The sequence below is a fragment of the Candoia aspera genome, chromosome 1 (assembly GCF_035149785.1).
Source record: "Candoia aspera isolate rCanAsp1 chromosome 1, rCanAsp1.hap2, whole genome shotgun sequence".
Classification (NCBI taxonomy): Eukaryota; Metazoa; Chordata; class Lepidosauria; order Squamata; family Boidae; genus Candoia; species Candoia aspera.
Window position 1 is genome coordinate 197373536 of NC_086153.1, and position 26462 is coordinate 197399997.

The following is a 26462-nucleotide window of genomic DNA, read 5'->3' on the forward strand; positions in this document are numbered from 1 at the left end:
ATGTGCATTTGTATGCACTACTTGCTGAATCTTTGTTGTGTTTCTGATGCTTAAAAAACCTGCCTGACTAATTGCTGTATTTTTATGAGTTAATATACTCTGACACGTTACTTACGAAGTATTACAAATGTGGCTATTGGGTACTTATTTTTAGTTATTACTATTAGAATTAATAACATTTAAGGGATTTCTCACAAAAACTTGCAAAAATATAAGTAACGATCTATGATAATTATTTTTAAATTATCTAGATTTTCTTTGGAATGTAGGATGCAAGCCAACAAGGCTAAGCAGAGTTGAATAAATGTTAAAATAATTTTTTTTTAAAATTCCATGAGTGCCTAACATGTAAAACATGCCTTCTGAATCTCGTCTAGAATTTCAGCTTCTTTCCTAAATCATGTTTTGAGCATTAGGAAAGGTTGAGATGCTTCTTAAAAACTGCTGTGGAAATATTAACTATAATTTTGGTTAAATATAAAGATCGCATTCTCAAATGTAGTGTTGGAGGCAATAGGACTATAGATTAGATTGCAATAAATCTAACATTGCAGTCACCAATTCCTCGAGCTTAATTATGACACTACTAAATGTGAAAATCTATTCAGTGCTAGGAACACTTTTCACATTACATTCCTGCTAAAGATTGGCTGTTAAGAGCTCATTATTGGTAGTTTTCTAAAGAGCGGTTTATTAAACACTGTTACCTAATAAGCATCTTTGGTGGTGCAAATTGCTGAAAACAGTAATGAGTCTGATTAGACTTCGTTTCAATTACGACAGCTTGTCTACCAGGCAAAAAAAAAAAAGGCGACCTGTCTTCTCCCCGCCACCTCCCACCCCCCCAGGCTTTAGAATCTGGGTATAAGACATTACATGGTTTAAATGGAAAACACTACCTCTGTGTTTCCTTTCCACAGTTCAGTAATGAATGGAGAGAAGCTGCCCGGTTGACACAGAAAACAAAAGGGACAGAGGGATAATTCTGTGGGCTTTAAACCTGCTAAGGATTTCCATATAAGACATGATATGATTATACAGTATTAGATACACACACATGTATGTTGATGTACTCTCTGCCTTTTGTTTTAAGGCAGAGCTATAATTGAAAGGGTTTTTCTTTATAAAGTGGCATTTCAAGATTTATACATTTGTTAATTAGCTTACTTAGCATCTCAGTAGTTTTATCCAGCTATTGAGGTTTTCTGATTTATCAAGGTAAATGGAACCATTCAACTTTTAAAACCAGCACTCTTGCAAATTGTTTTAAAATGCCCAAGCTGATTGTGTTAGGATGCTTAAGTAAATATTCATTCATTTCTGAGCTTAACTTGGGTGTAAAATGTGTTAACTGTATTTAATGACTGTCTCTCTATTAAATCATGCCTTGAATGTTATTACAGAAAATCGGGTGGAGAGGCAGGGTGGGTGAGGGAAATGTGGTTAATGTACAAGTCCATAAGTGTTTAGCTGTCACTGTTGCTGTTTAGTTCCGCTGGCAAGATTTTAATCTATGTGAAGTGATAGAAGTTCTTGTTTTTAGGCTGTCTGAGATCCCTGGATGCTTTTTTTTATACTGCTGCTTTGTGGAAGGAAAGCTGGTCAAATATGGTACTATGAATATGGAAAATAGCATTATTAAAGATTAGAGGACTATTGCAAACAATGAGGATGTAATGTTCTGGAGTTTGCTCGGATACAAGATAGGAAGTACACAAAAGACCAACTACTAGTTCATCAAATGTATTCAAGACTTGAAAGCCCATTTAGCTTAAAACAGCAAACGTTACAATGTCCTTTTTGATGAAGGCTTCAAACAATTCTGTTTGGCTGACCCTAGTTAACTACTGCTTACCCTTAGTGAGAGGGGAATCTGAACCATGATAATATGGAGATAGTAGTATTACCAAAGAATGCTAAGGCTAGTCCCATCTTAGGCATTGGGCCGGCTGGGTGGCCTTGGGCCAGTCCCTCTCTCTCAGCCCAACTCACCTCACAGGGTTGCTGTTGTGGGGAAAAGAGGAGGAGGACGGAGTATTAGGTATGTTCACTGCCTTGAGTTATTTATAAAAATAATAAAGGTGGGATAGAAAATAAATAAAATTTATTATATGGTAAATCAATATTCAGACCATGTATTAAAAATAATTGGTGAATAATTTAGATAGATAAATTACATGATATGAAGTTATATGTATATACCTTGATAATTTTCAGAAGCCCAAATCTATTAAGATAATGCAGATTGATAGTAAAACTGGATCTGTTCAATTATAGATACACAAACCAGCTGCTATTTTTTATCTGCTATATTCAAGAGATTCCCGAACTCACTGAAGTGTATTATTTAAACAGCATCATTTTACTGTTTGCATTGGCAGAAGTCCAACTTTATGGTAAGCACCTATAATTGTGAATATTATCTTGATTAGTTGATCTGAAAGCAGAATGGGTGAAGGAAAAAATAAATACAAAGTTTTGGGAAATAATTTTTATTGAGAGCAGGTAGAGTTATTGGGTGCTCAGTGTCTCAGGTCAGCACCCTTTCAAAAAGCTTGCACATTAACATCAGTCACCTACTCCGTTCCTTCCTTCAAGTAAGCCTCCAGGGTTACTGTAAAATGTGTGTTGTTCTTGTGAACTGGGACATGGGGAATACACTGAATAGTGGTGGTTGGAAGATATCACTAGGGTAAATATTTGTGCTAAGGTGGATCTATTTTTAATATGCCAATATAATGGATGAGTTTGGATTTCATGGTAAATAATAGATTATGAAGGCAATGAAGTGTGATGTCTGAATGCAGTCTGCATACATTTGCATATACCCTAGAAAGAAGTTTCAGAAAGTTTCAAAAAGGGCTTACCTTCCTCCAGGCTTTTTCAGTTTCATTAATAGTTTACCAGTTTGTAATTGTTTGTCTTGTGTGTTTTATGGGTAGAAAAATATATAGATATATATAAACTGTAGTACCAGTTTCAAAATTCCTTCCTCAAACTATTTTGTTTCAAAACCTTTAATTGGAAGGACAGGCAAGGAAGCATGTTGATGAACTGCATAATTGAGAGATACCAGCAAAAGGAATGCTAATTTGACCCTGATGTTCTTGTGTGTCAATTTGTTTACTCATCTCTGTCATCATGTGAAGACAATATATTGTAGAAAGAAAAAATGGCTGGATCTGTAAACAACTAATTCAAGATTCCCCTTCCCCTTTTAATTTCACAAAAATTTGGCACATACTATCACATACTATGTTAGGGATGCGGTGGCGCTGCAGGTTAAACCGCTGAGCTGCTGAGCTTGCCGATCGGAAGGTTGGCGGTTCGAATCCGCATGACGGGGTGAGCTCCCGTTGCTAGTCCCAGCTCCTGCCAACCTAGCAGTTCGAAAACATGCAAATGTGAATAGATTAATAGGTACCGCTTCGGTGGGCAGGTAACGGCGTTCTGTGACTGTCATGCTGGCCACATGACCACGGAAGTGTCTACGGACAAATGCCGGCTCTTCGGCTTTGAAACGGAGATGAGCACCGCCCCCTAGAGTCGGACACTACTGGACTTAATGTCAAGGGAAACCTTTACCTTTACCTATCAGCAGATTAATTTTGGCAACATTGTCTTCGGGAGTACCTCATGATTAACTCTACTTATTTCTTACTCTGACAGCTACATTTCATAATCCATGCATTTTTATACAATACTGCAAAAAATATATTTTCTCTTCATGAGATGTATGTGTATGTGTGTATGTATATATATGGATGCTGATACATACACACACGGACACACATATTATAGATATAGAGAGATATATAGATAAAACAGGCTCTCTACTTCACTGAACTCTGAAGAGGTGTGTTATGTACAATATGAAGGATAGTGGGAAAGAGACAGTAGCCAGGAAATAAACTGCATGTATGTGTTTATTTAGTCTGTTAAAACGGTTCTGCTCTTAATCCTGTACTACATCAGTAGCATGCTAAAGCAGTTTATCTTCATACATCACCTTGTATATAAGAAACAACCCTAAGCCCAGAAAAACTCATTTCATATGTAGTTTTCTTTCCCCCCACAGCTCTCAGATCAAAGTTATTTTCTTCAGGCTGAACTAAATTATACGCAGGTCCTAGGAGTGAAGGACACTGAATTAATGCACCATGTCACCTAGGCATGGCTATAGAATATTTTTCTCCAAACATGAAACACAACAGCTTTGTACAATTGCATTAAAAATTAATGTATGAATTACCAAATTATATCAAAATGCATAAATAACCCAACCATTTTTGCAAAGCACTTCTGCATTTTGTAGCAAGCCTGAAAAGAACTTTTTCCCCTGAAAGTATTAGATTATAATCAGTATGTACTCTCCTTTAGTTTATTAGTAATGACATCCTTTAGTCTGAATAAAGTAGCTACTATACATAACTTGATCGACTAGATAGGAACAACTAGCCGCATTAGAAGTGGGTAAGTGAAAGGAAAATGTACAGGTTTTATTACAAATGAGCATAGTAAATTGGCCTCTAAATCTGCACAGTAATATATAAGTATTACTCAGTGATTGACTACTGTTTATTTTAGACTTTCCAGATTGATCTTTGCCTTCATATGCTTCAAGAGAACAAGCCAGTACCAAGGGGCCTCTAGAGTTAACCCTACTGAACCTATAAAACAGACATGTTTGTCTGTTCCTGAGTGCTGAATCTTAAGGATTAAAAGCAGGCAATTGGTATTCCTCCGCCTGTTGCAGTGTTTTTAAATTTTCGAAGAAGGGGGCCATTCTTGAAACAGCACAGTTCGAAAAGAAAAATGAAAATGTTGCTGATTAACCTAGTGTTAATGGTTCCTAGGTCTTAAGAAAAAACATAGCCTTATTCAGCAGTCTGCCACCAGTAGATCTGCTTGCCCGTAAAAGACCAGGAAATGTCTGTTTTTTCTCTCTCCCTCATTAGATAGAAGGCTTTGGTGGGATGGTAATAAAAGAGAGTAGCTTGGCTTCCTAAAAAATAGATGGCTGGAGGATAGTAATGGGATCACCATACAGCAATTTCTTGCATTTGTGAAGGGCATGTACAAGTGCATCCTCCCTGATAGCAGGTACTAAAATTGACACTCACTTGAAGCTGAACAGATTGTTCAGATCTTTATCAACAAAGGCTACCCCTCTTACAGCACACAAGGCAGAAGGAACGGCAGAGACCACCGCTTAAATCTTTGTACGGGTAGGACAAACACTTACGGAAAGCTGTAGGTTTTCTCTGTAAACACAGAGTTATAGAAAGGTTTTTAAAAGTCAATGAAAAAACAGTGAATGATCAGCTTGCTGTAATTATCCTGTAGTTCTCTCTTTTGCTCATTTGTAAGTGCAGGCTAAATGATACCTAGAACAGATGATGGATTTAAGAGCTTGCATACTCTAGGCCAAGTCTCACTTTAGAAGTCACACTTTTTCCTCATTTCTGTTAACCATATGTTCCAATTATAGACATATACAGGGTGTGCAAGTTACCTTAAATTATTGAAATTCCTTGAATGTTCAATATTCACTATTTGTTAAATAAAACTAGAAAGTAGATTTAGATTTTTTTATGGACCAATATGACTTCCCTTTTTTTTTTTTTTTGCTTGAATACTGTTCTTTTTCTTCTAGGCAAGTGAAAATGCTCAAGCATTTTTATCTGTGAACATAATTCTGCAAAACCAACTAAATATGCAATTACATAGTCACATATCAATGGGAAAGCTTTGGAATTCAGTGAGGACTTATATCTGAGCAGACATATACAAAATTGCACTATAAGTGTCTCTGGCACATTACCAAATTTCATCCCTATTTACATAATTGACTAGTAAACACTGACCTTTACCATGGCAGAAGTCAAATGTCATTAATAAGAATTAGTAGTAAAACTCAAGATTAATGAAATAGTTTCTGGAAATGATTGAATTTCAATCTGATTTCCATTTTGGCTGAAATCACAGGCATGTAACAGAACTATCTATGGAATACCATAAATCATTTTTCATATTGTTTCTTATATGCAGTGTGATTTATTTAACAAATACTGAAATAATTGTCTGTAATGCATATGATGTTACATATTTTAATTGCCTTTTTGGCCTCATCCAAGTCATGGGGAGGAGGGGGGATTTTAAAAAATCTACTTATTTCCCCTTACTGTTGCTCTGAGTTCTGAATATGTTTGATCAAAAGTAAGCTCTTCTGAGCCCTGTTGATTTCAGTGTGACATTGCTAAGGATATGTTTAATGTACCCCAAAAAATCAGCAGGAACAAAAATGCTTAAATATGACTGGATTGTGTTATTTGATTTCTTTTCACAGGAAATTAAACTTATTAGTAAAAAGAGTAGGAAATAGTCCTAATGTTATATGCAGCAAACACTGAAAACAAACCACTATATAATTCAGAGTGGAAAAGATCTGGGTGGGAACTGTATATTGCAAACTTGAGATATCACTACTGAGAACTCTATTGAGTTGCCCTTTTGTAATCATCTTCAATAGAAAAAGTTGATTTTAATAAATGATTTTTTCCTTATAATAAAGGAAAACAGTAGCATGATTGATGCATTTTCTAATTAGTTGCCTTGTTCCGTTGTTGATATGTTAAACATTCTCTTTGGTATCAAGTTTTGATAGTATGAGATTTCAGCAGTTCTTGCTGAAATAAGTTAAAACAAAAATGCCTTCATAATTGTTAGAAGTTAAACCATCTAAATGAGGAGAATATTGCTGGGGAAGGAATGGAGGTAAGAGTAATTTGCTGGAACTGTAATTGACAGTTATGAGGTATGAAAGAGTGACTGAAAAAGAATAATCACATAGCAATATTAAAATTAGATAATTGGGAATCTATAGGTTTAGAAATGTTCCTGAAACTAATACGTTTCCAGAGGCTTAGTATGTTGTTACGATATATGAGTTAAACTATTTAGTAAAGGAGGAGGTAAGATTTTGGTATTTCTTTGCTATCCATGATACAAAGATCCTCTCTGCAATTAGGTACTTGTAAGAAAATGGAGAGACAAAGCGATCCAGTAGCTCAAGCAGCAATTTGGCTTCTAAACAACTATGTTGTCTACTATGGATCCTCCTTTCATTTCTTCTGTGAGCAGAATAGTTGCATTAGCAGAATAGTTGCATCATCATCATTGTTAATTTTGTTCTTATTAACCATTTAAACATAGCATATGTATATATTATTCTTCCTGTATGTTGACATTTCACATTTTAACTGATAGTTTTAAACCATTATTATTTCTGACCACATAAAGATGCTGACCAAAGACCAACCTGAATGCAAAGTTGACTTTTATGTCTTGTTTCTTTTAAGCCAATGACCACAAGGATTTTGGAGAGTAGAAAATGGCTTTTAGGGGACAGCTTGTCCATCTACAAAAGAGCCACTGTAATAGGCATGGCCAGCCATGAAATTCCTCTTTATTAGAAGGCAAACTAATGCATTTCTCTCTCCTACTCCCCTTAGGCCCACCCCTGTCATCTTGGGATGCTTTCTGCCTTGCAAACTCAACCTTTTACTGAGTTTGTAAGCATAGTACTAAATAAAGTACTATTCTGCATCTAACCAAAATACTTATCTCCTTAGAATGAGTTTGAAACTATCTAGATTGAGGTACATTTATGTACATAAAAATAATGCTACAGCTTGGTCTTTGAGCATCTTCAGCTCAAGCCAACATTTGAGAGCACTTGATATTATCTTAAAAAATCTATTTTAAAAGTCAGGTGTAGAAAGCAGCCTGGCAGGTGCCAAAAGAGGTGTGTATGGTCCCAGTAATGCTCAAAAGTCCTTTGTTACATACCGTGCTATTCTAGCAGGCAGTATGGGTATCAAACTTTAGCTGTTTGAAATAATAAAATCTAATCCATCCTTATTCTTAAAATGAAGCTTTCAAATTATGGGAACATGTATTTTCAATTTCTCATATATATCTATATAGCTACAAAATATATCTATATCTATAGATATAGATATGCGCAGAAATGGCTTATGTAAGACTGTCTTTTTAAAAGTGCAGAACTGTAAATCAAAATGGTATCTATTAAGGATCTGATTCTTAAAGATATTGAGCATCTTCAGCTCAATGAAGCCAAACACTTGAGAGCACTTGACATCTTTGAGCACTGGGATCTCATCCGAGTTGATGGATGTTTTGCCTCTGATGTGGTATCAGGTGTCTGTATTCAATCACTTCAAACGAATTATTATAGTCCATATTCTAAATGTTTGGTCTTGGATGGCTTCTAACACTTGAAAAACTGGGAGAATGGAACTGCCTAGTAGAACAAAAGCTATGCTATTGGAATAATCAATGTAGTATACTGTTTTGGTAAATATGAATTTAAGGTTGAGGCTGAGGTTGATTTAAGATATTTTTGAAAGGCTCTGGATCCACAGTTGGCTGTTACAGCTTAACATGGCCCTTTGTTTTATATTCTTTTGTACATTTTCTTATCATACTTCCTTTTCCTTTTAATCGGGGGGGGAGTATAAAAAATCTCCATTCATATTTCATGTGGATTTAATACATGCAAATTAAAATGAATGTGAATTAACTAATTCCTATTATATATGTCACTGAAATCTTCTTTCTTTTATGTATAATTATTTTACTTAAATCTAATGGCTTGCATTGCTGTCTGTTACCTATTTCCAATGGCTTGATTAACTTCACAGAAAGAAGGTAATGTGGTCATTTGTGGGGAGTGAAGGTCCCCACTGCAGCAAGTGTCTTTGGGTCAGTAGAGTCCTTGCTAAGGGATTGCTTCTATTTCTCTGCTTCTTTCACATTTGAAATATGAAAAATAAATAAAATCCAAATAAATGAAGTATGAGTGTAACTTTTGGGGGAAAAAAAGTAGGTAATTTTTAAATCTCAGAAAGGAAGAAGGCACAAACTGAACAGTTTTTGATACCACTAAGATATTGGTGTTGCATGCTACAGATAAGTGAGTAGATGTGAAATTTCCAATTACTGATTTTTGTTTAAGGGCATTACTGGAAATGAGCACTTGTACGTATGGTGGGGAGCCAGGGCCAAGGCCAGTGGCTTTGGCAAGGAATGTGCACATGCAGAGCTGCCATCAGTCTGCTTCTAATGGATAATCGGATGCATGTCTCACTTACAGCTTTAGCTCTTTGCCCTTTAATTCAGTAGACCAGCCCTATTTAGCACAGCACTTATTTACAGCCTAAAATGAACAGAACATTATGTTGAATTCTTTGATGGTACAATGGCAAGGACATAAAATTAACACAGATGGGGAGGCAATTGTTTCTTCTTGCCTTGATTTATACTGAACTTACATTCATGAGAAGAAGGGAAAAAAACAGTAAGCCTTCAACATGAAAGGGTTCAAGATTTTTCAACCCTTTTCTGGGGTTTTGTATGTCCTCCATTTTCTTCTTCCTTCTCTCTACAATACAACAATTCTTTCTGTTTTGTTTTGGTACTGGAGTGGCCAATCTTATTATATTTTACTTAACTGTTAATCTGAAAAGTAATTAATCCCCTTGATCAAGCGAGTTGGAATAAAAGCACTGAGAAATAACACAGATTGTTATAGAAGTAGCTCAATGATTATACTCATTTCTACTAAACCATTTAAAAATATATATATCTCGTGCTCTCTCTGATTAAAAGGACAGGTTTCCAGATTGCTTTACTCTTTAGACATTCATTAAATTTTTAACAGTTTAGATCATTTTCATGCTAGATACTGTCCATCTGTATTTGCAGAATAGGGGCCCACGTGTGCTGTAATTCTAAAACATATCTTCTTTAGCCTTGACATGTAATTTAAAGCAAGGGACAGGGCACATTTATGAAGTTTCTGGCATATCTCTGCATATGGTATTTGGGCAAATTCCTTAAAATATTCTGAAATGGCATCTTTTTTTCCTTTTAAATTATAGATAGTGAAATTGGAAAAAAACTGAAAGGAAAGAAAAACCCTGCTTTGGAGCAATTCCGATTATTTTAATTTACACAACACCAAAAGTATAAAAATGGAGCCTCATCTGTACAAGAAAGCATTTTCTAGAACCTTTTACGTATGCTAATGATACCATCTGTAAAGGAATTTAGTGCTTTCTGTGTTCAGAACTGAACTCTTGCATGTCTTCATTCTTGGAGAGGATATTTCCTGGGTTTATATCTTTAGTATACTTTTTGTTTTTATCTCCTATCACAAATAGAGAAATCATACCAATAAACCAATCCATGTAAGTTGTCAAATATTAATTTACTGATATAAATTTAGTGACACTGATCTCTGTTTTAGTACACATTACTTGAGAGCAGAGCACAGTTACTACTACCACTTATTTTAAAATAATTATGCAGCTTGCCAATTTTTTTCAGACCATGACAGCTTTACCCCACAATATTCCTCCTTTTTAATCTTTGATCTGCCAGCCTTGGTGCACTGGGTATGCTGGAATAAAACCACTTAAAAATAGAGAATAATTTTATAATTAAACATTAACTTTCAAATACAACTAATTAGTACCAATAGTAGAGTAAAAGCTTACATTTTAGTTTAGGAGAACAGCCCCTTTTCCTTAAATTCACATTATAATTCTGAAATGCTGCCTTTTACAGCCTTTGTCAAATGCACTAGTACTTAGCATGCATCAATAAATAAACTTTAAATTATTGTGCGGAGAGCAGATCCGCAGCTAGGAATAGCAGTCTGACACCAATGGGCTAACTAGTAATTATGCCAAATAAATAGTTTTAATGCATGTGTGCATTTATACCCGAGGATGAATACAATGAAAACCTTGTTTTTCAGGATCAGTTTTATGAAAATAGATACTTTTTAATACATAGTTTAGCATAATAAATTGGGTCTGTATGTGTGAGTGAGTGAGTGAGAGAATGTGGGAGATGGGCGGTGATAGAAATGTGAATAATAAATAAATAAAATGTTTTACACTGAGTATAACTTTAGCCAGTAAATTAATATCTGAATGTCACTTTTTCTGACTCATTTACACCCTCTGATCTTTTCTCTGTTCATTTTGCATTTTCCTGTGTGTAAAAGAATATCAGATACAATCAAGCTCCATTAAAATCACTAAAATTGTTGCCACAGACTGCTATGGAGTTATGCCAGTAAGTGCCTCTAATTCTTACACTATTAAAATATTCAAAAAAAGCCTACTGAATTACCCTACCGTTTGTGCTGGGAAAACAGCAGTAGAAGACGGGGCATTCACCATGTCATTCACACAGCCTAAGACAGAAGAGGGGAGAGTATCTTCTGCCCTGCATAAGAGGAAGCAGAACGGTCAGAGACTCCAGGCTGAAGTCAATAGTACCATTTATATGGCGGGTACAAAGAGCACGGCGGCTGGGTCTTGTCCATTGTGCAAGAACATCATCCATACAAGTTAGCTATAGATGTGGATATCACATGCGCCTGCACACACACACAAGCACCCAGCTTTTTGGGCTTATAGCGTTTTTGTTATAAGATGTTCTGGGGATCCCCAACCTTTTTGCCCCCGGTGGTCACGTTGGTAATGTCAAAAGTATGTTATGGATACTAGTGCAAAATGGCTGCTGCGGGCCTTGCCTATTCACGGAACAGGCCTTAGGGGGAATGTGGCTAGTTACAAAGCATCAACATATCAGAATGCTGCTTATCTTCGTCTGTTTTGGTGGGTAAGCAGGCACAAAGCACAACTTCAGCCACCCATGAAGTTTGTAAGGTCCATCCTAAGAGGCATTCTTCAAAATTAGGTCTTTCTAAATAATGTTTTAATGTAAAGATGGTCAGGTGGGGAACAGATGACAGGTAAACTTCAAGATAAGTGTCCACAAACACAGTGACACCCCTCAAAGATGCTACATTAACCCAGACATATTATCTAGGGACTAAGTTGTGAATTCAGATTTACCTGCAATATATAGGAAAAACTGTCTCATAAATCACTCCAAGGTGATGAATGTGGAACGGTTTGAAAATTCTAAAGTGCTACATAAGTGGTATAACATTTTAAAGCCTCTCTCCATAATTTTTTCTCTGCATTCAGATCTTTGGTACATTGCAACAAACCGTAAATGTTGCAGGACAGCAGTCATTGTGGTGCAGTGTATTCATTAGCTCCTGTGTTGTTATTTCAAATGAGCTGTGCAGTGGCAAATTACTAAAGTTTGGTGAAAAAGTATTTGACCTCTTCCACATTTTCTGAAGTTTTGCATATCTTTGCCACTGAATGTAATCAGAGCTTTATGTAGGTCCGACTGATAACAGAATCTGACTAGACAAATAGCATGAAGGCTTGCTGCTTGTTTCATTTATTTCATAAAAAATCAACTTGCAATATGTCAGTGTAAAAAAGTAATAATTCCCCAAATTCAATCAAAGAATTTATAAACCTGTATAAATCTCACAAAATGTGGCTTTCCTCATGATGGTGAAGTTCTCACCACACAGATTCTAAAGAGACATCTAAAGGGAGATTTTTTTTAATGCCTCTTAGTCTGGGAAAAAAAGTTACAAAAACATTTCTAAAGTTGTGAGGCTTCACCAATTCACAGTTGGAGAAGTCTTGGCACAATGGAGAACTTTCCCAAGAGTGGCTGTCCTGTCAAAGTCACTCCAACTGCACAGAATAAAATAGTCTAGGAAATACAAGGAACCTCAGAATAACAGTCAGGGTTCTGCATCACTTTTGCTGTAGCTTAAGTCTGTGTTTAAGTCCCCACCATCAGAAAATGCTCGGTAAAAATGGGATTCCAGAGAAAACAAAAAGGCCCAAACCACTGCTCATTAAGACATTATTGGTCATCTCAAGTTTGTCCAAAAGCTCCTGGAGCAATGTCTATAGACTAATGAACACAGAGTAGTACTTTGTGGGCTAGATGGGTGTCATTATGTTTCATGGAAAGTAGGCAATAAGAATCTCATGCCAACTTTCAGGTAGGCAGATGGTAGTTCCATGGTTTGGGCATGCTCTGCTGATTTAGGACCCGGATGATGTACAACATGACAGAACCATGAAATCTGCTTTGTATCAGGAAATTCTCCAGAAGAGTATCAGACCACCTATCCATCAGCTGAAGCGCACATCATGTAGCAAGACAGTGATCCCAAACCTGGAAGCCAGTCTACAGGAGAATGCATGATGAACAAATTCAGTATGTTGGAATGGGCAAGTGAGAGTCAGACCCAAATCCCTATGGGAGGACCTGAAATGAGCAATTCCTGCTGGAAAATCCTCAAGGATTACTGAGTTGGTCATGGTTAAAAGAGGTGTAACCCATTACTGAATCTAAGCAGGGGATTACTTTTTCACTCTGGCACATCACATGCAGGATGAATTTGTTTCTGAAATAAATGAAACAAGTACCAACTTCGGTGTTATTTATTCACTCAGATTCCTTTTATCTATCAGTAAGGCCCATATGAAAATTCAAAAGGGGGAGAATACTTTTTCACAGAAATATACATGCCCATGGTTTGCAGAGCAAGGTTGCAGTTGAATAAACTCCAAATTTTGTATATGGTGCTTATTTTTATCAGTCAAGAGATGCTTTAATCTATGCTAGGGGCTTGAATTTCCTGCCCTTTGTGTTTTATAATTTCTGAAAACTTAAACTCCCTGAGTGTAATTGTAAAGGAACGGTTTTGTTAAAAAGAGCTATGTGGTTAATGCATTCATTTCCCTCCTTTTTTTTCCTATTTAATAAATACCCTGCTTGTGGTATTCTCCTGCTGTTTCCAGCTTAACATGAGATAATGTGAAGAAACTGCTGATAATTTCTTAATAAAATAAAACGCAATGCTTCTATAAATTATGTTTAATTAAAATTGTGAAAATACAGCTTTCATGAAGCCAATGAACATATTGCATTGAGTCACATCTTCATCAAGATTTTGACTAAGCTGAGGATCCATGCATCATATTCTCATGCAATGTAAAACTTTTAGTATTGGCGCTAAGTTATGTTATTAAATTCTTGGACTAAATGAGAAAGGATACCTATGTGAATTTTGTCCACAACCACTACCTTAAGTAATCCCAATTCATATCAGAGCTATTGCAATAAAATATATTTACAAATTAATCCTGTTGCTCTATTAATTATTTGGGTAATTACTGCAATTCTTCCCACCTTGTTTTCAGTATTTCTTAATCATTAAACTGGAAGCCTGGCAGCAGTGCCAGCCCTGGCATGATTCTTTTTGACTAAAACCTTGTAAATTAACACAATTAGCACAGCATCATACTGCTAATTAACTTCCTGTGTCTGGTACAGCGGATGTGCAAACAAGGAATAGGGATTCAGCAGGGAATAAACATGCCACTCTGTTGCCAAACTGTATGTTGTATTCAGTCTAGCTCAGCAGGGCTAAGAGAGTCATGCCAAGATGCTGGAGTCAGGCAAAGAAATGCAAGCTAGGAAGAGCACAGGCTGTTAAGTGAAAGATAGTAGTAATTTATCAGAGAAGCCAGGCCATCCATGTTTGATGTATACCAAGCCTTTATAACTGAGCATCTGGTCGGTAGGTAGGTAGGTAGGGAAATAATTTATTTTATTAGGCAGAAGTAAGTGTTAAATGAATTTTTCTTTTAATGCTGATGAACTCTGCCTGTCTTGTGTGGTACAGGGCCAAACTACATCTAAATTAAGATAATCTCTTCTCTTTTGGGCGTGTTCATTTTGCTCAAATAGTGTTGATCCTGTTCTGGCAGCCAGCATTCTTCCTGCCACCCCACCCCACAAACTTTTAGTAACTGACTTGCGTTTACTTCTCTCTTCCCCTGCCCACCCCTTTTTGTTCTTTACTGGTGGGGTGGGGGTGGAATTGGAAGAGGAAGGGAGGAGAAAGAGCAGGCTGATAGACAAGTGATGCTGGGCTTTGCTCTTTCCGTGCCCCCCCCCCGCCCCTGCTTCCTCCCAGAGCCTCAACAACAGGACTCTGACGCAGAGAGCAGCCCGTTGTAATTCATACCGAGTTGTAGGCTTTGTGCGATGAAAGCAACGGAGCGCTGCCTGGGAGATTGCTTTGCTGCACTCCACGAAGCAGATTTGAAACTGTCGTGGACCACTTTAGATGAGAGTTGGATTATGGAATGACCTGCTATGTCTGTGTCATATTGTTCTGCACAGGGTGCATTATATTGTGCTAACTAGGTGTTCAGTACCAAATAAGAAAGGTATCCTAGATGTGATTTGTCAGCTGTAGCTTACGGAGGGTTGTTTTTTCCCCCTCCATTAAAATTGAAAAGTGCAATGAGGGGAAATGGTATGCTTTAGATATCTAAGAACAGGTTATCTAACAGCAAATCCATGCTTGCGATATTAAGAATGTCCATGTGCAACCCTTTAAAACAAATCCAGCTGGATAAAATCATTTCTTTGACTCTCCCCCTTCCAAGTTAGCAAGACACATTAGAGGTGCATGTGGGTGGGTGTATGCTTTTTTCAAGAAAATGAATCACCAGCAGTACTTTTTTCTTCTTTTACAGATAATTTGCATGTAATCTGTTGATTTCAACCTAGTAATTCTGCATATAAATGAAGAAATCAAGTTGATATACTCAGATATCATTGCACTTGTCTTTTTTAATCTAATTGCTAATTTTTCTTTTCCTTCCTCCCAAACCCTCAGGCTTGAAGATGCAGTGGACGCCAGAACATGCCCAGTGGCCAGAGCAGCACTTTGACATCACTTCAACCACCCGCTCTCCCGCCCACAAGGTAGAAGCTTACCGCGGACATCTGCAGCGCACCTATCAGTATGCATGGGCTAACGATGACATCTCTGCTCTCACGGCCTCAAATCTGCTGAAGAAATATGCGGAAAAGTATTCCGGCATTTTGGAAGGGCCAGCTGAACGGCCCATCCTGGGTAACTATGTGGAGCCTCCGTCAGGGCTGGTGAATGGTCGCAAAAGTGAAAGTGAGCCATGGCAGCCTTCTCTGAACTCTGAGAGTGTTTATCCTATGAACTGTGTCCCGGATGTTATTACTGCCAGCAAAGCTGGAGTAAGTGCTGCCCTCCCTCCGGCAGATGTCTCTGCCAGTATAGGGAGTTCACCTGGGGTGGCTGGTAACCTGACAGAACCTAGTTATTCAAGTAGTACATGTGGAAGTCATACAGTACCTAGTCTGCATTCAGGGCTCCCATCTCAGGAATATGCCGCAGGATATAACGGATCTTACCTGCATACAAGTTACAGTGGCCAGCCAGCACCTGCACTTCCTTCACCTCATCCCTCTCCTTTGCATAGCTCTGGGCTTTTACAGCCACCCCCTCCGCCACCGCCTCCACCAGCCCTAGTGCCAGGCTACAATGGGACATCTAACCTTTCCAGTTACAGCTATCCGCCGGCAAGTTATCCCCCTCAAAGTGCTGTGGGGCCTGGCTATAGCCCTGGTGGTGCACCGCCTCCTTCAGCATATCTGCCTTCAGGTATCCCTGCACCAACTCCTCTCCCCCCCACCACAGTACCTGGGTACACCTACCAGAGTCATGGGTTAACACCCATTGCGCCGCCTGCCCTGACCAACAGCTCAGCAACGTCTCTCAAGAGAAAAGCTTTCTATATGGCAGGACAAGGAGAAATGGACTCCAGCTACGGAAATTACAACTATGGCCAACAGAGATCTACACAAAGTCCCATGTACAGGATGCCTGACAACAGCATTTCCAGTGCCAGCAGAGGGAATGGCTTTGACCGAAGCGCTGAATCCTCCTCCTTGGCATTTAAGCCAACCAAACAGATCATGGCTCCCGAGCAGCAAAGGAAATTTAACCAGTCCAGTCGGGCTCTGACGCCCCCTTCCTACAGTTCTGCTAAAAATTCCCTTGGCTCCAGAGCAAGCGAGCCCTTTGGGAAGTATAGCTCTCCCGTCATGAATGAACACAGCGAAGAACATAGGCAGCTTCTTCCTCATCCAATGCAAGGCCCGGGACTTCGTGCAGCTACCTCATCCAACCACTCTGTGGACGAGCAATTGAAGAACACTGATGCGCACCTCATGGACCTTGTGACCAATGAGATTATCAACCAAGGACCCCCTGTGGACTGGAATGACATTGCTGGACTAGATTTGGTGAAGGCTGTCATTAAAGAGGAGGTTTTATGGCCAGTCTTGAGGTCAGATGCATTTAATGGGCTGACTGCTCTACCTCGGAGCATTCTTTTGTTTGGACCTCGGGGAACAGGCAAAACATTACTGGGCAGATGTATAGCTACCCAATTGGGTGCCACATTTTTCAAACTCACAGGTTCTGGTCTTGCCACAAAGTGGTTAGGAGAAGGAGAAAAAATTGTTCACGCTTCCTTCCTGGTGGCAAGGTGCCGACAACCCTCGGTGATTTTTGTTAGTGACATTGATATGCTCCTCTCATCCCAAGTGACTGAAGAGCACAGTCCAGTATGTCGGATGAGAACCGAGTTCCTTATGCAGCTGGACACCGTGCTAACTTCTGCCGAGGACCAAATAGTAGTAATCTGTGCCACCAGTAAACCGGAAGAAATAGATGAATCTCTTCGAAGGTACTTCATGAAACGACTTTTAATCCCACTCCCTGACAGCACAGCCAGGCACCAGATAATAGTACAGCTGCTTTCACAGCACAATTACTGCCTCAGCGATAAGGAGGTTGCACTGCTAGTCCAGCGTACAGAAGGCTTTTCTGGACTCGATGTGGCTCATTTGTGTCAGGAAGCTGTAGTGGGCCCTCTTCATGCCATGCCAGCCACAGACCTTTCAGCCCTTATGCCCAGTCAGTTGAGGCCTGTTACGTACCAAGACTTTGACAAGGCTTTCTGCAAAATACAGCCTAGCATCTCTCCAAAGGAGCTCGATACATATGTTGAATGGAACAAAATGTTTGGTTGCAGTCAGTGACAAGCCGTCTTTTTAAAAAAAAAAAAACCCAAAACAAAAAAATGTGATGAATGTTGGTGCGCGCGCACACACACATGTACACACAAACCTGTTACATAGGGCACGGTACCCCTTTTCAGTCGTGTTAAAATTGTGGAAGGGTGTTTGGGGGTGGGGGGAAAGATGATCACTTTGCATCTAAAGAGCCAGGTTTAGGCCTGAAGGAAGAGTTCATCAGAGGAGAGCTGTTGATCTGCAAAGCCACAGATGATAGGAATAGTCTGTTGATGTTCCGTTCCATTCTGTTCAGACTAGACAACACTCTCTCACCGTCGAGGGTTGATTTTTAGAAGGACATGAACCCTGTGTGTTGATTCATTCTGCTGTTCTTGAGATTTAGTTGCTGTCAAGTGCCTAAAGTGGTGCTTTATTTTTTCCTTTCCTTTTTTTTTTTTATTTGCCTCACAATTACATTGGTGGCATGTGCTAATATAAAGAGCTTTAACTTCAAAATGTTATGGGACTAAAAGACATGAACAGTTGTGTTGTGACAGAGAACCAGGTGTGACTTTGGTTTAATTTTGGTTTTGGTTTTCTCTTTTGGCTAGTCTAAAAGCAACAGTATTCCTCAATCCTGTCTGTTCTGCAGTATTAAACTAAGAACAGGTAAAACAGGGTAATGGTAATCTGGACCTTAATTTCCGCAGTTTGTTTCGTTTATTGTTCTGTCTGCAAAAAAAGAAAAAAAGAAAAAAAACTCAGGAAAGTGATTGTGATTTGTACAGTACCTCAAAGGAATGTGTTGAAAGCACTATGTACTGCTGAGATTTAATAGGCTAGGCTTCAATGTTACTTTATCTTAAATATGTATGTTTACCTCAATGGTTGGGAAAAAAAATGACAAGGAGAAATATTTTGAATGTATTAAGGAGCAAGCTGAAGCGTGCTAAAAAGTTCATCTTTAAAACTTTGAAAATACAACAGGAGTATCCCAGTGTTTAAGGAAGGTTTCTTTCTTTCTTTTTAACCAATATTGGGGATCAAATTGGAGCAAGGCAATTTTCATGGCAGTCATGTGTGGAAGTCCTTAGTCCCTGACAATTTTGTGACAAGTCGGTAGAGAGTGCACAGACAATAAAAAAGTCCCCCTGTCAAATTATCGAATCATCCGGGACAGTCAGAGATGAGATCTGATTAGGACTCTGAGAGGCAAATTACCACAGACCACAAGATACACCTTCGGCATCTTGGTTAGGTTGTAGCATCTTGATTCCCCCATTGCATCAGTAGAACAGGATCCTTGTAGGTCACGGAGCGCTTAGGGGCTGCAGAGCTGTTTACAGCAATGCAGCGACAAAACAAAAAAAAACAACACAAAATTGAACCCTCAAATGGCATCTCTCTTCCTCGCCTTGCATTTTCACCACCAAATGAAAAGTTGTCCGTTCATTTTGTGTGCTGTTGCCTCTTCGGTTTCCTTGATTGCTTTGTTTGTTTTGTTTTTAATGTGATCATTCCACGGTCATTAGAAATTCACCCAGCTGGAAAATGCCCACTATTTTATTTCTACCTCAGATTTTGTTTTATTTCTCTTAGAAAGCAACGTAAAGAACAGAACAAGCCGGATTACCACTAGCATGCAAAGCTGTTGAAGGACCTATTCGCGCATAACCCTAAATATGCTTCTTCTAAAAGAGCCTGCTTTGTCTTCAGTGAGGTTTTTATCCAAGTAAGCGTGTGTAGAATTGCAGTCAAAAAGAAAAGGGGTCCAGAAGGGAATACTTCTGCCTCTTCTCCTCTTGCCCAGCCAGGGCAAATGGTGACTGTCTTCCTTCGGGAAAGAGAAGCTAGATAGGATATGTGGCGTTTTATTCTATTTGTGCCCCTTTTCTACATTGTCTTCCTTTTTGATTCTTTAATGCTTTTATGGACAATTCTTTTCATGACAGCTGACTGATGCTGTAATGTCGCTGAACAGTAGAGCAATTCAGACCTTCGCAGCCACACGAGCAGAGAGCAACCTCTTTCTCTCTCTCCCTTTCTCTTTCTCTCTCTGTTTTTTTATGTAATCTTTTGTTTACTTTAAAGAAACAGTAGCCGAACAGTTACGAATTATTGGCATTTAATGTTACTTTTAAGTAATGTACCTTCAAATCCATGAAATAAATGCACTGAAGAGCTCTAATGAGAAAAAGACAATTAGTCACCTACTTATTTTGTCTTTAAAGCTACTGCCCAATTATTACACTTGGCATTTTCTCAGCTAAAATGTTAATTTTCGTTGCTAAAAACCAAGCAAATAAACCAAAATGCATGTTCTAGAAGTCCTTTTTGTTCATTCTAAACTTATGGGTTGCTTCTCAAAGGCAAAGTGGTTCATTAAAAAGTAAAACAGTGCCTTTCACTAAGGATATAGTGAAGTAAGTCTTAATAAGTGCTTCGCATTTTCAGTTACAAAGGCCTTTCTTTCTCTCTCTTTATTTCCCATCCATTTGTTCCATTGTATCTTTTCCGTTTGGGAAGAGCAACGATCCCCTTTGCCAGATTCATATTGATCTTGCAGATGGCTTTCTGATGCGTATTGCTGACCAAGCTTCTGACTGTTGGATATCACATTATGCTCTTGTGCTGCATAAAGGCTCGAACATGTCTTGAAAAACTAAATTCACAATTGTATCACCTCTCTCTATACTTCCTTTAAAATCAATGTTATCTAATTTTAAGGTGACACCAAATGTATGCAGTACGTGTGTATATATATAATCCCAGTAGCACTTACTTCAGTTAAGTTAGCTTTGAAATCTGCAGGTGCTCATTTTAACTCACATTTTACACTATGTATTTGGGGAAAGCAAATTATTCTTTCAGTGAGCTTCATAAATAAAAGACATAACTGTCTGGTTAAAAGAATTCAAAAAGTTTATCACATCCCACCTCCAGAATCCTTTGAATGTTATATTGTGGATTCACTGCTGAAAGTATCAGGCAATTAAGTTTTCCTCCCAGATGGTAATTAGCTACAGCTAGTGAGGTGTAATGTTTTACCTAACATGAAAATAGTTTTGTTTACTGTACTGTCCTTGTACAGATCAAGGCAAGCTATATAACAGCTCTCTGCCAATGGCAGTCCCCTGGCAAATAGAATCCCTCAGCCTTTGCCTGGTTCACCCAGAACCCATTTGTTCCTTTTTGTACTAGGGAGGAGGCAACACTTTTGCACTTTTGACACAAATGAGGCCATTTTTTTCCTTCTGCTGCTACATTCAGGTCAGTATAGAATTGCAACCATACATGTTTCATTGCAAAAAAAACTGCTTCCAAGATTTTCCCTCCGGGCTATTTGGGTGTTCCACAAATGAGAAGACTATGTTTTGATAGGGAGTTGATATGGCCAAAGCATATGAGCATTCAGAGGATGTAAAATGGCCCTGCTATCTGTTTCATTTGATTGGAACTCTGGATTCTGAGTCAGCAGAGCATAGAACGATGAGGTTGGACTGCCAGATTCCACATTAAGCAGATCTCTACACCTTTAATAAAAGGGAGAATATTAATAGTTATACCTTCTCCACCATTACAGCTTTATGATGGCTAAAATTCCATCAGCTGAATTCTCCCTTTGCTGCAAATGGTAATAATTAAAGGCATAAAGCTTGGCTTCATCGTTTGTGGGAAAATTCTTTCAATAATTGGAGATAAACATGCATCAAATGCTTCCCCTTCTACTTGAGACAATTTTGCATTAGGTGAAACTTCATCATTTTTTTCCCAGCAGTTTTCTTCTCTGGTGACAAGAATAATTGCAATAGCAAAAGAAAAAGCATGGGACTAGTTTCTGCCAACCAAATTATCACTGCCAACTGAAATCATGGCATGATAACTGTCTATACATGTATAAAGAAATCCTCACTTCTAGCATGCTTCTCTCCAAAACATTTAGGCCATTAAAGATAGTAGTGAAAAGTTTGCTGACTGAGCTGATCAATGGAATGTGAAGGCAGTTTGGGGCTATTTACTTTTGCACAAAATATTTCTCTATTAGTCAATTTGTATTCTATTCAAATGTAGATAGATGGGCAAAATGGTTTTCCTTGTGCATTTCAAACCCATCAAGGAGAAAATAAAACCTCCCAGTAAAACACATAGGCAAAGCACCATCTGGGAAAGCTAGCTCATCTGTCCAGGGGCTATGCTCTGCAAAATAGTACAAGGTCATTTTATATGGGTTAGCATAATACTTTGCTAGGCAATTTTCAAAAGGAGATAATCTAGTGTAAAAACCCCAATTAATTCCAACAGATGTTGGTAGATGGTAATGTGTTTACATGTCAAAAGCTGCAAATAAAGGTTTCTACTGCCTGAAAATGTGTGCAACTTTGAGTAGAGGAACATTTATAAGTTCCATGATATGTTTCATTCTAATCTATGAATATAAATCATCTTTTAAAAAGTGAGATCTCAGAAACACACATGTGCACACACACTATGGTTGACTAAATTTTGCATAAATGAATTTGTGCAAGTCTATTTGTTTTTGTGGAACTATCCCCACATACCTAATCACTATCCTGACTTTCCTAATCTCTAAATGGATATGCTTCCTTTGCTAGGCAGGCCATGTGCACAAGTTCTACTGAAGTGATTGCCTGAAAGTCTCTTGTGCATCTCCCATTCATTTCACTAGATATTCTGAGCGTGTAACTGGGAATAGAAGGCCATAAAGATCAACATGTGGCCTCCCACAGCATTAACGCCCTTTCATCTTGTTATGCATGTATGTGTTTATATAATCTTTATCTGGACATATGCTCATGATATGAGGCTGTTTTTCTTCTCTCGTTCAAGGAAAAGATGAAAGCTTTCTCTTCCTTAATCATTTGCAGATTTATACTCAGAGCACATTGGTAAACATGGAGCTAGTAATATTCCTAGACCCAAAGAAGCTGCTGCCCTGGGGACTAGTCAATCCATGAACTGACCCTTCCCCTTTGCAAAGATCTTTGGTTGACATTCGATTTTGAACCTGCCAGATACGTTTTTGTGAACCAGGGATACTGCATCTTTAATGAACAAGCTTCTAGTCTTTCCCCTATTTTTAAAGACAACACAAGAAGTATAGCACCAGGCACCGCAATTGTCAAAGACAATTAGACTGAAAGCAGAAAATTTTCACCTCCCTGTCTCAGTGATAGATAAAATGTCGGCAGTGTGAGTCAGCCTTGCAACCGAATTTTGTGAGAATATATGAATCAGTCCTATAGAATGTTAAATATTTATAAGACGGTTCTGTTCTCCACTAAGGTTGGGGATGCAGTCATTCCTTCTTGTTGTCTCATGGTATACAAAGAGGAGAAAATATTTCCCAACCGAAACTTTGCTTGTATACATCTCCCCTCGCCCCACCCAAAGGGTTCTTGTGGTTTACATGCAGTCACAAGTAGTTTTGTTTGTTTCCATAGATTCCACCACCACATTGGGTGTGTGTTCAAACATTGTTCTTTGAAACCATTTCTACCTCATTACTACATATTGTACATGTAGTATTTATTTGTTGTCTTTTTTTGAATGTCATGCATTTTGTAAGAAAGACGTGTCCTTGAACTTGAACAGTCTACCTCAGAAAGACTGTCACTACACTGAATAGTATTAACCCACCAGGACGATAGGATGCATTAGCAGAGTGTGGCAGGGCAGATAATGCATGGGGACTTGGCATACTGATGGACTTTTAATTGTATTCTTGTAACACAAGATTGCTTAAGGGAACGTAAAGGAAATAATGCACTGGGCAGATCTTGATCAGTGTCCCACTTTGGGGCATGCTCTAGGAACATCCCACTTTAGTATGATGAACCCTGATTTGGGGGAAAGAAAAAAACATCATTGTTAGTCTCAAGAATTCTTTGCATTGGCAATCTGGCTACAATCTATTACTGTTAACTGACATGCAGTCCAACTTGGCTCTTAAACTCAAAACAAATGATAGTACTTAAGGATTATTTTTTATCTTCAGTGATGTAAAAGAAATGTGTCACACACTGTAAGACTGTAAGTTTCTCACTTCCTGCGTATTAAAATGAAACACAATGCATTTTGTAAGAGTCTGTGCAAGGTTTAAACATAAACCAAAAATAAAAATAAAAAAGAGGCACTTCCCAAAGGACTTTTAAATATGGGCTTCAAACCTCATGCACACTATTACGCATGTCTGAAATTCATTACCGTTTACTGACATATGCGCAAAAATGTGCACAGGATTGGAACCATGGAGTCAAGGTGCTCATGTGTTCTGTAATCAAATAGTTTTATTGCTGATTCTGCTTTATAGACATGTTTGTTTTTTGGAAGTAATTGTACACAGATGGCACATTTGAAGTACTTTGTATGAAGTATTTTATATTTTATTATTTATTTTTGCATCATTTTCCCCCTCCCCTTTGTCTCCACTAGCTTTGCATTACAGTAGGAGAAGAATACATTTCTCTCTCTCTCCCTCTCTCTCTCTCTCTCTCTTTTCATTTTGCTTTTCTTTTGTAAGAAAATACTGAATGGGTAAAATACCCCAATCGATGCATGGACTTTTCTAGTTGCTTGTCAGCAAATTGTGGATCTTTTTACAAAAGCAAATGAACTGTGACAATCCACAACATTCACAGATGTTAATGCAGAAATGCATTTGAAAATTTTTGGTATGCCTGACAATCTGTTCTTTAAGTTCCATTAATAAAGTAGCATCAGATCTTTTATTTTGCAGTTCCTTGAAGAAGTATCATTGTCTTGAGGATGTCTAGTGGAATGATTAAGAGGTAGGGGGAATTATTTCTGTTGGTTTTCTGTGCGGGATGCCATATTTCTCATCAAATAATACTCCTTGCCTGGGGACAGTCCCTCCCCCCTCCCCTTTTAGTTAAAGCCCAACTAAATTAAAATTTTGGTGCACTTTGCTTTCCTGGCCATATTGATTTTATTTGCTTAAATTGAAACAATGTGTTGGGTTTGACCAGTTTTTGACCTCTCGCAAGGAGAGAAAGGCTTCTATAGTACATATTTCTTTGAATTCTTCTGGTACTGTTTTGCTTCTTTATTCACCAAATTTGAAATCATTTTTGTTGTGCATTATTTTGCATCTTCTGAAACGAAATGTGATATTACTGCACTCATTAAAAAAAGTGAAATGATCCATTTCTCTTGGAAAAAAAATGACAAGCTTTAGATGATGAAAGCTTAAATTATCCATCACTTGCAAACTGAATTCATATAATTTGTGAACATTATTAATGTAAATGAGACATTTCTGCTTGGAATTTTTTTTATTATTTTGATGGGATCATTATATGGTTGATCATATGTGTGTAGGAAGCTGCTGTACAATTAACCTGGAGATCTGAAAATGCTTTTTTGTCCTCATTGTTACAGTTTCAATTGTAATCCATGCATCTCATTTTCTTGGGTGTTAGCACTGTAATATTAAAAAAAAAAAATCAGTGCTCAGTATTGTAACTAACTGTCCCTACTGAATATTCCTTTTCATAAATACTTGCTACCACAGGGAAATTAAGTTTTCATATAGAATAACTAGTTTCAGTAGTAATCATTGAAGAATTAAAATAAAAGTTGTGGTTCAAGGCAGATATTTTTATGAAAAGTTTTCTCTATTGTAAAATTTGTTGTATATGGCTATGCTACTATCATGGAATACGAAAAAGAACAAGCATACCTCAAATAAAAGAATTCTGAGTTAAAAAATACGCAGCGTTAAGGGTTTTTTTTTTATTTACCTTCCCTAGCTTTTATTTTCCAAGCTACCTTTTGAATCAGCATACATTTTAAATCCATCTCAGTGCAAATATTTAAAGGTGTTTTTTCCCAGTACTGTTAAGTATTTTGCAAACTGAATATTGTGAACTGTACAGCAAAGATAATAAACACCCTGATCCCAATTCCTGAGGGTTAAACTTATGATCTTTCTCTCCGCAAAGACAAACAAAGGAATCTTCAGAGGATTCAGGAAAGCTTTTTCTCAGTTCAGCTTTTACCCCTCCTCTCATGTAGAGCTTGAGTGATTCAGCATAAGGTGGGCTGAGGGTAGGGGAAGCTGGTAGAGACCTCCCACTCATAGACCACGCGGGTTCAAGGGAAAAAAGAAGATTCCAAACATGGCCTGGTCATGTTCATTGGGTTCAGACTTGTTCCAGGTGGGATCTGTTTTGAGGCTTACTTTTCTCCCTACGATAATATATATTCCAAACAACCCTTTCCAGTAATTTCTTAAAGTCAAAATGGGGGGGAACATGGTTTTTAAAAATCTATTCTAACTTCTTGGATGAGGTGTAAATAATTGCACTGTTCAGAGACCATTAAACATCTGGAGTCTTTCTTCGCACCTCCACATACTTTTCATCTACATACCTAGCAGATTAGCACAGGAAAAATATTGGCTTTCCCAAGAAAAAAATCAAACATGTTGAAAGCTCCAATCTTCATAGGTTTTGCAATGAAAACAAATAAGCATCGCTGAAATTTTAGGTTGTAGTGAACGTCTGGAAATGACACTA

The 26462-nt window shown here is 38.0% G+C and overlaps 1 protein-coding gene across 1 annotated transcript in view; it reads left to right on the top strand.

Moving 5' to 3' along the window:
- The window catches only part of FIGN (fidgetin, microtubule severing factor), a 127104-nt gene extending 101451 nt beyond the window's left edge, over positions 1 to 25653 (top strand). The window contains exon 2 of the mRNA XM_063318286.1: positions 15680 to 25653. Within this exon, the coding sequence (XP_063174356.1) occupies positions 15680 to 17928 (2249 nt within the window). The 3' untranslated portion in view covers positions 17929 to 25653. The remainder of the gene's footprint in view (positions 1 to 15679) is intronic.
- Positions 25654 to 26462: the final 809 nt, after the last annotated feature.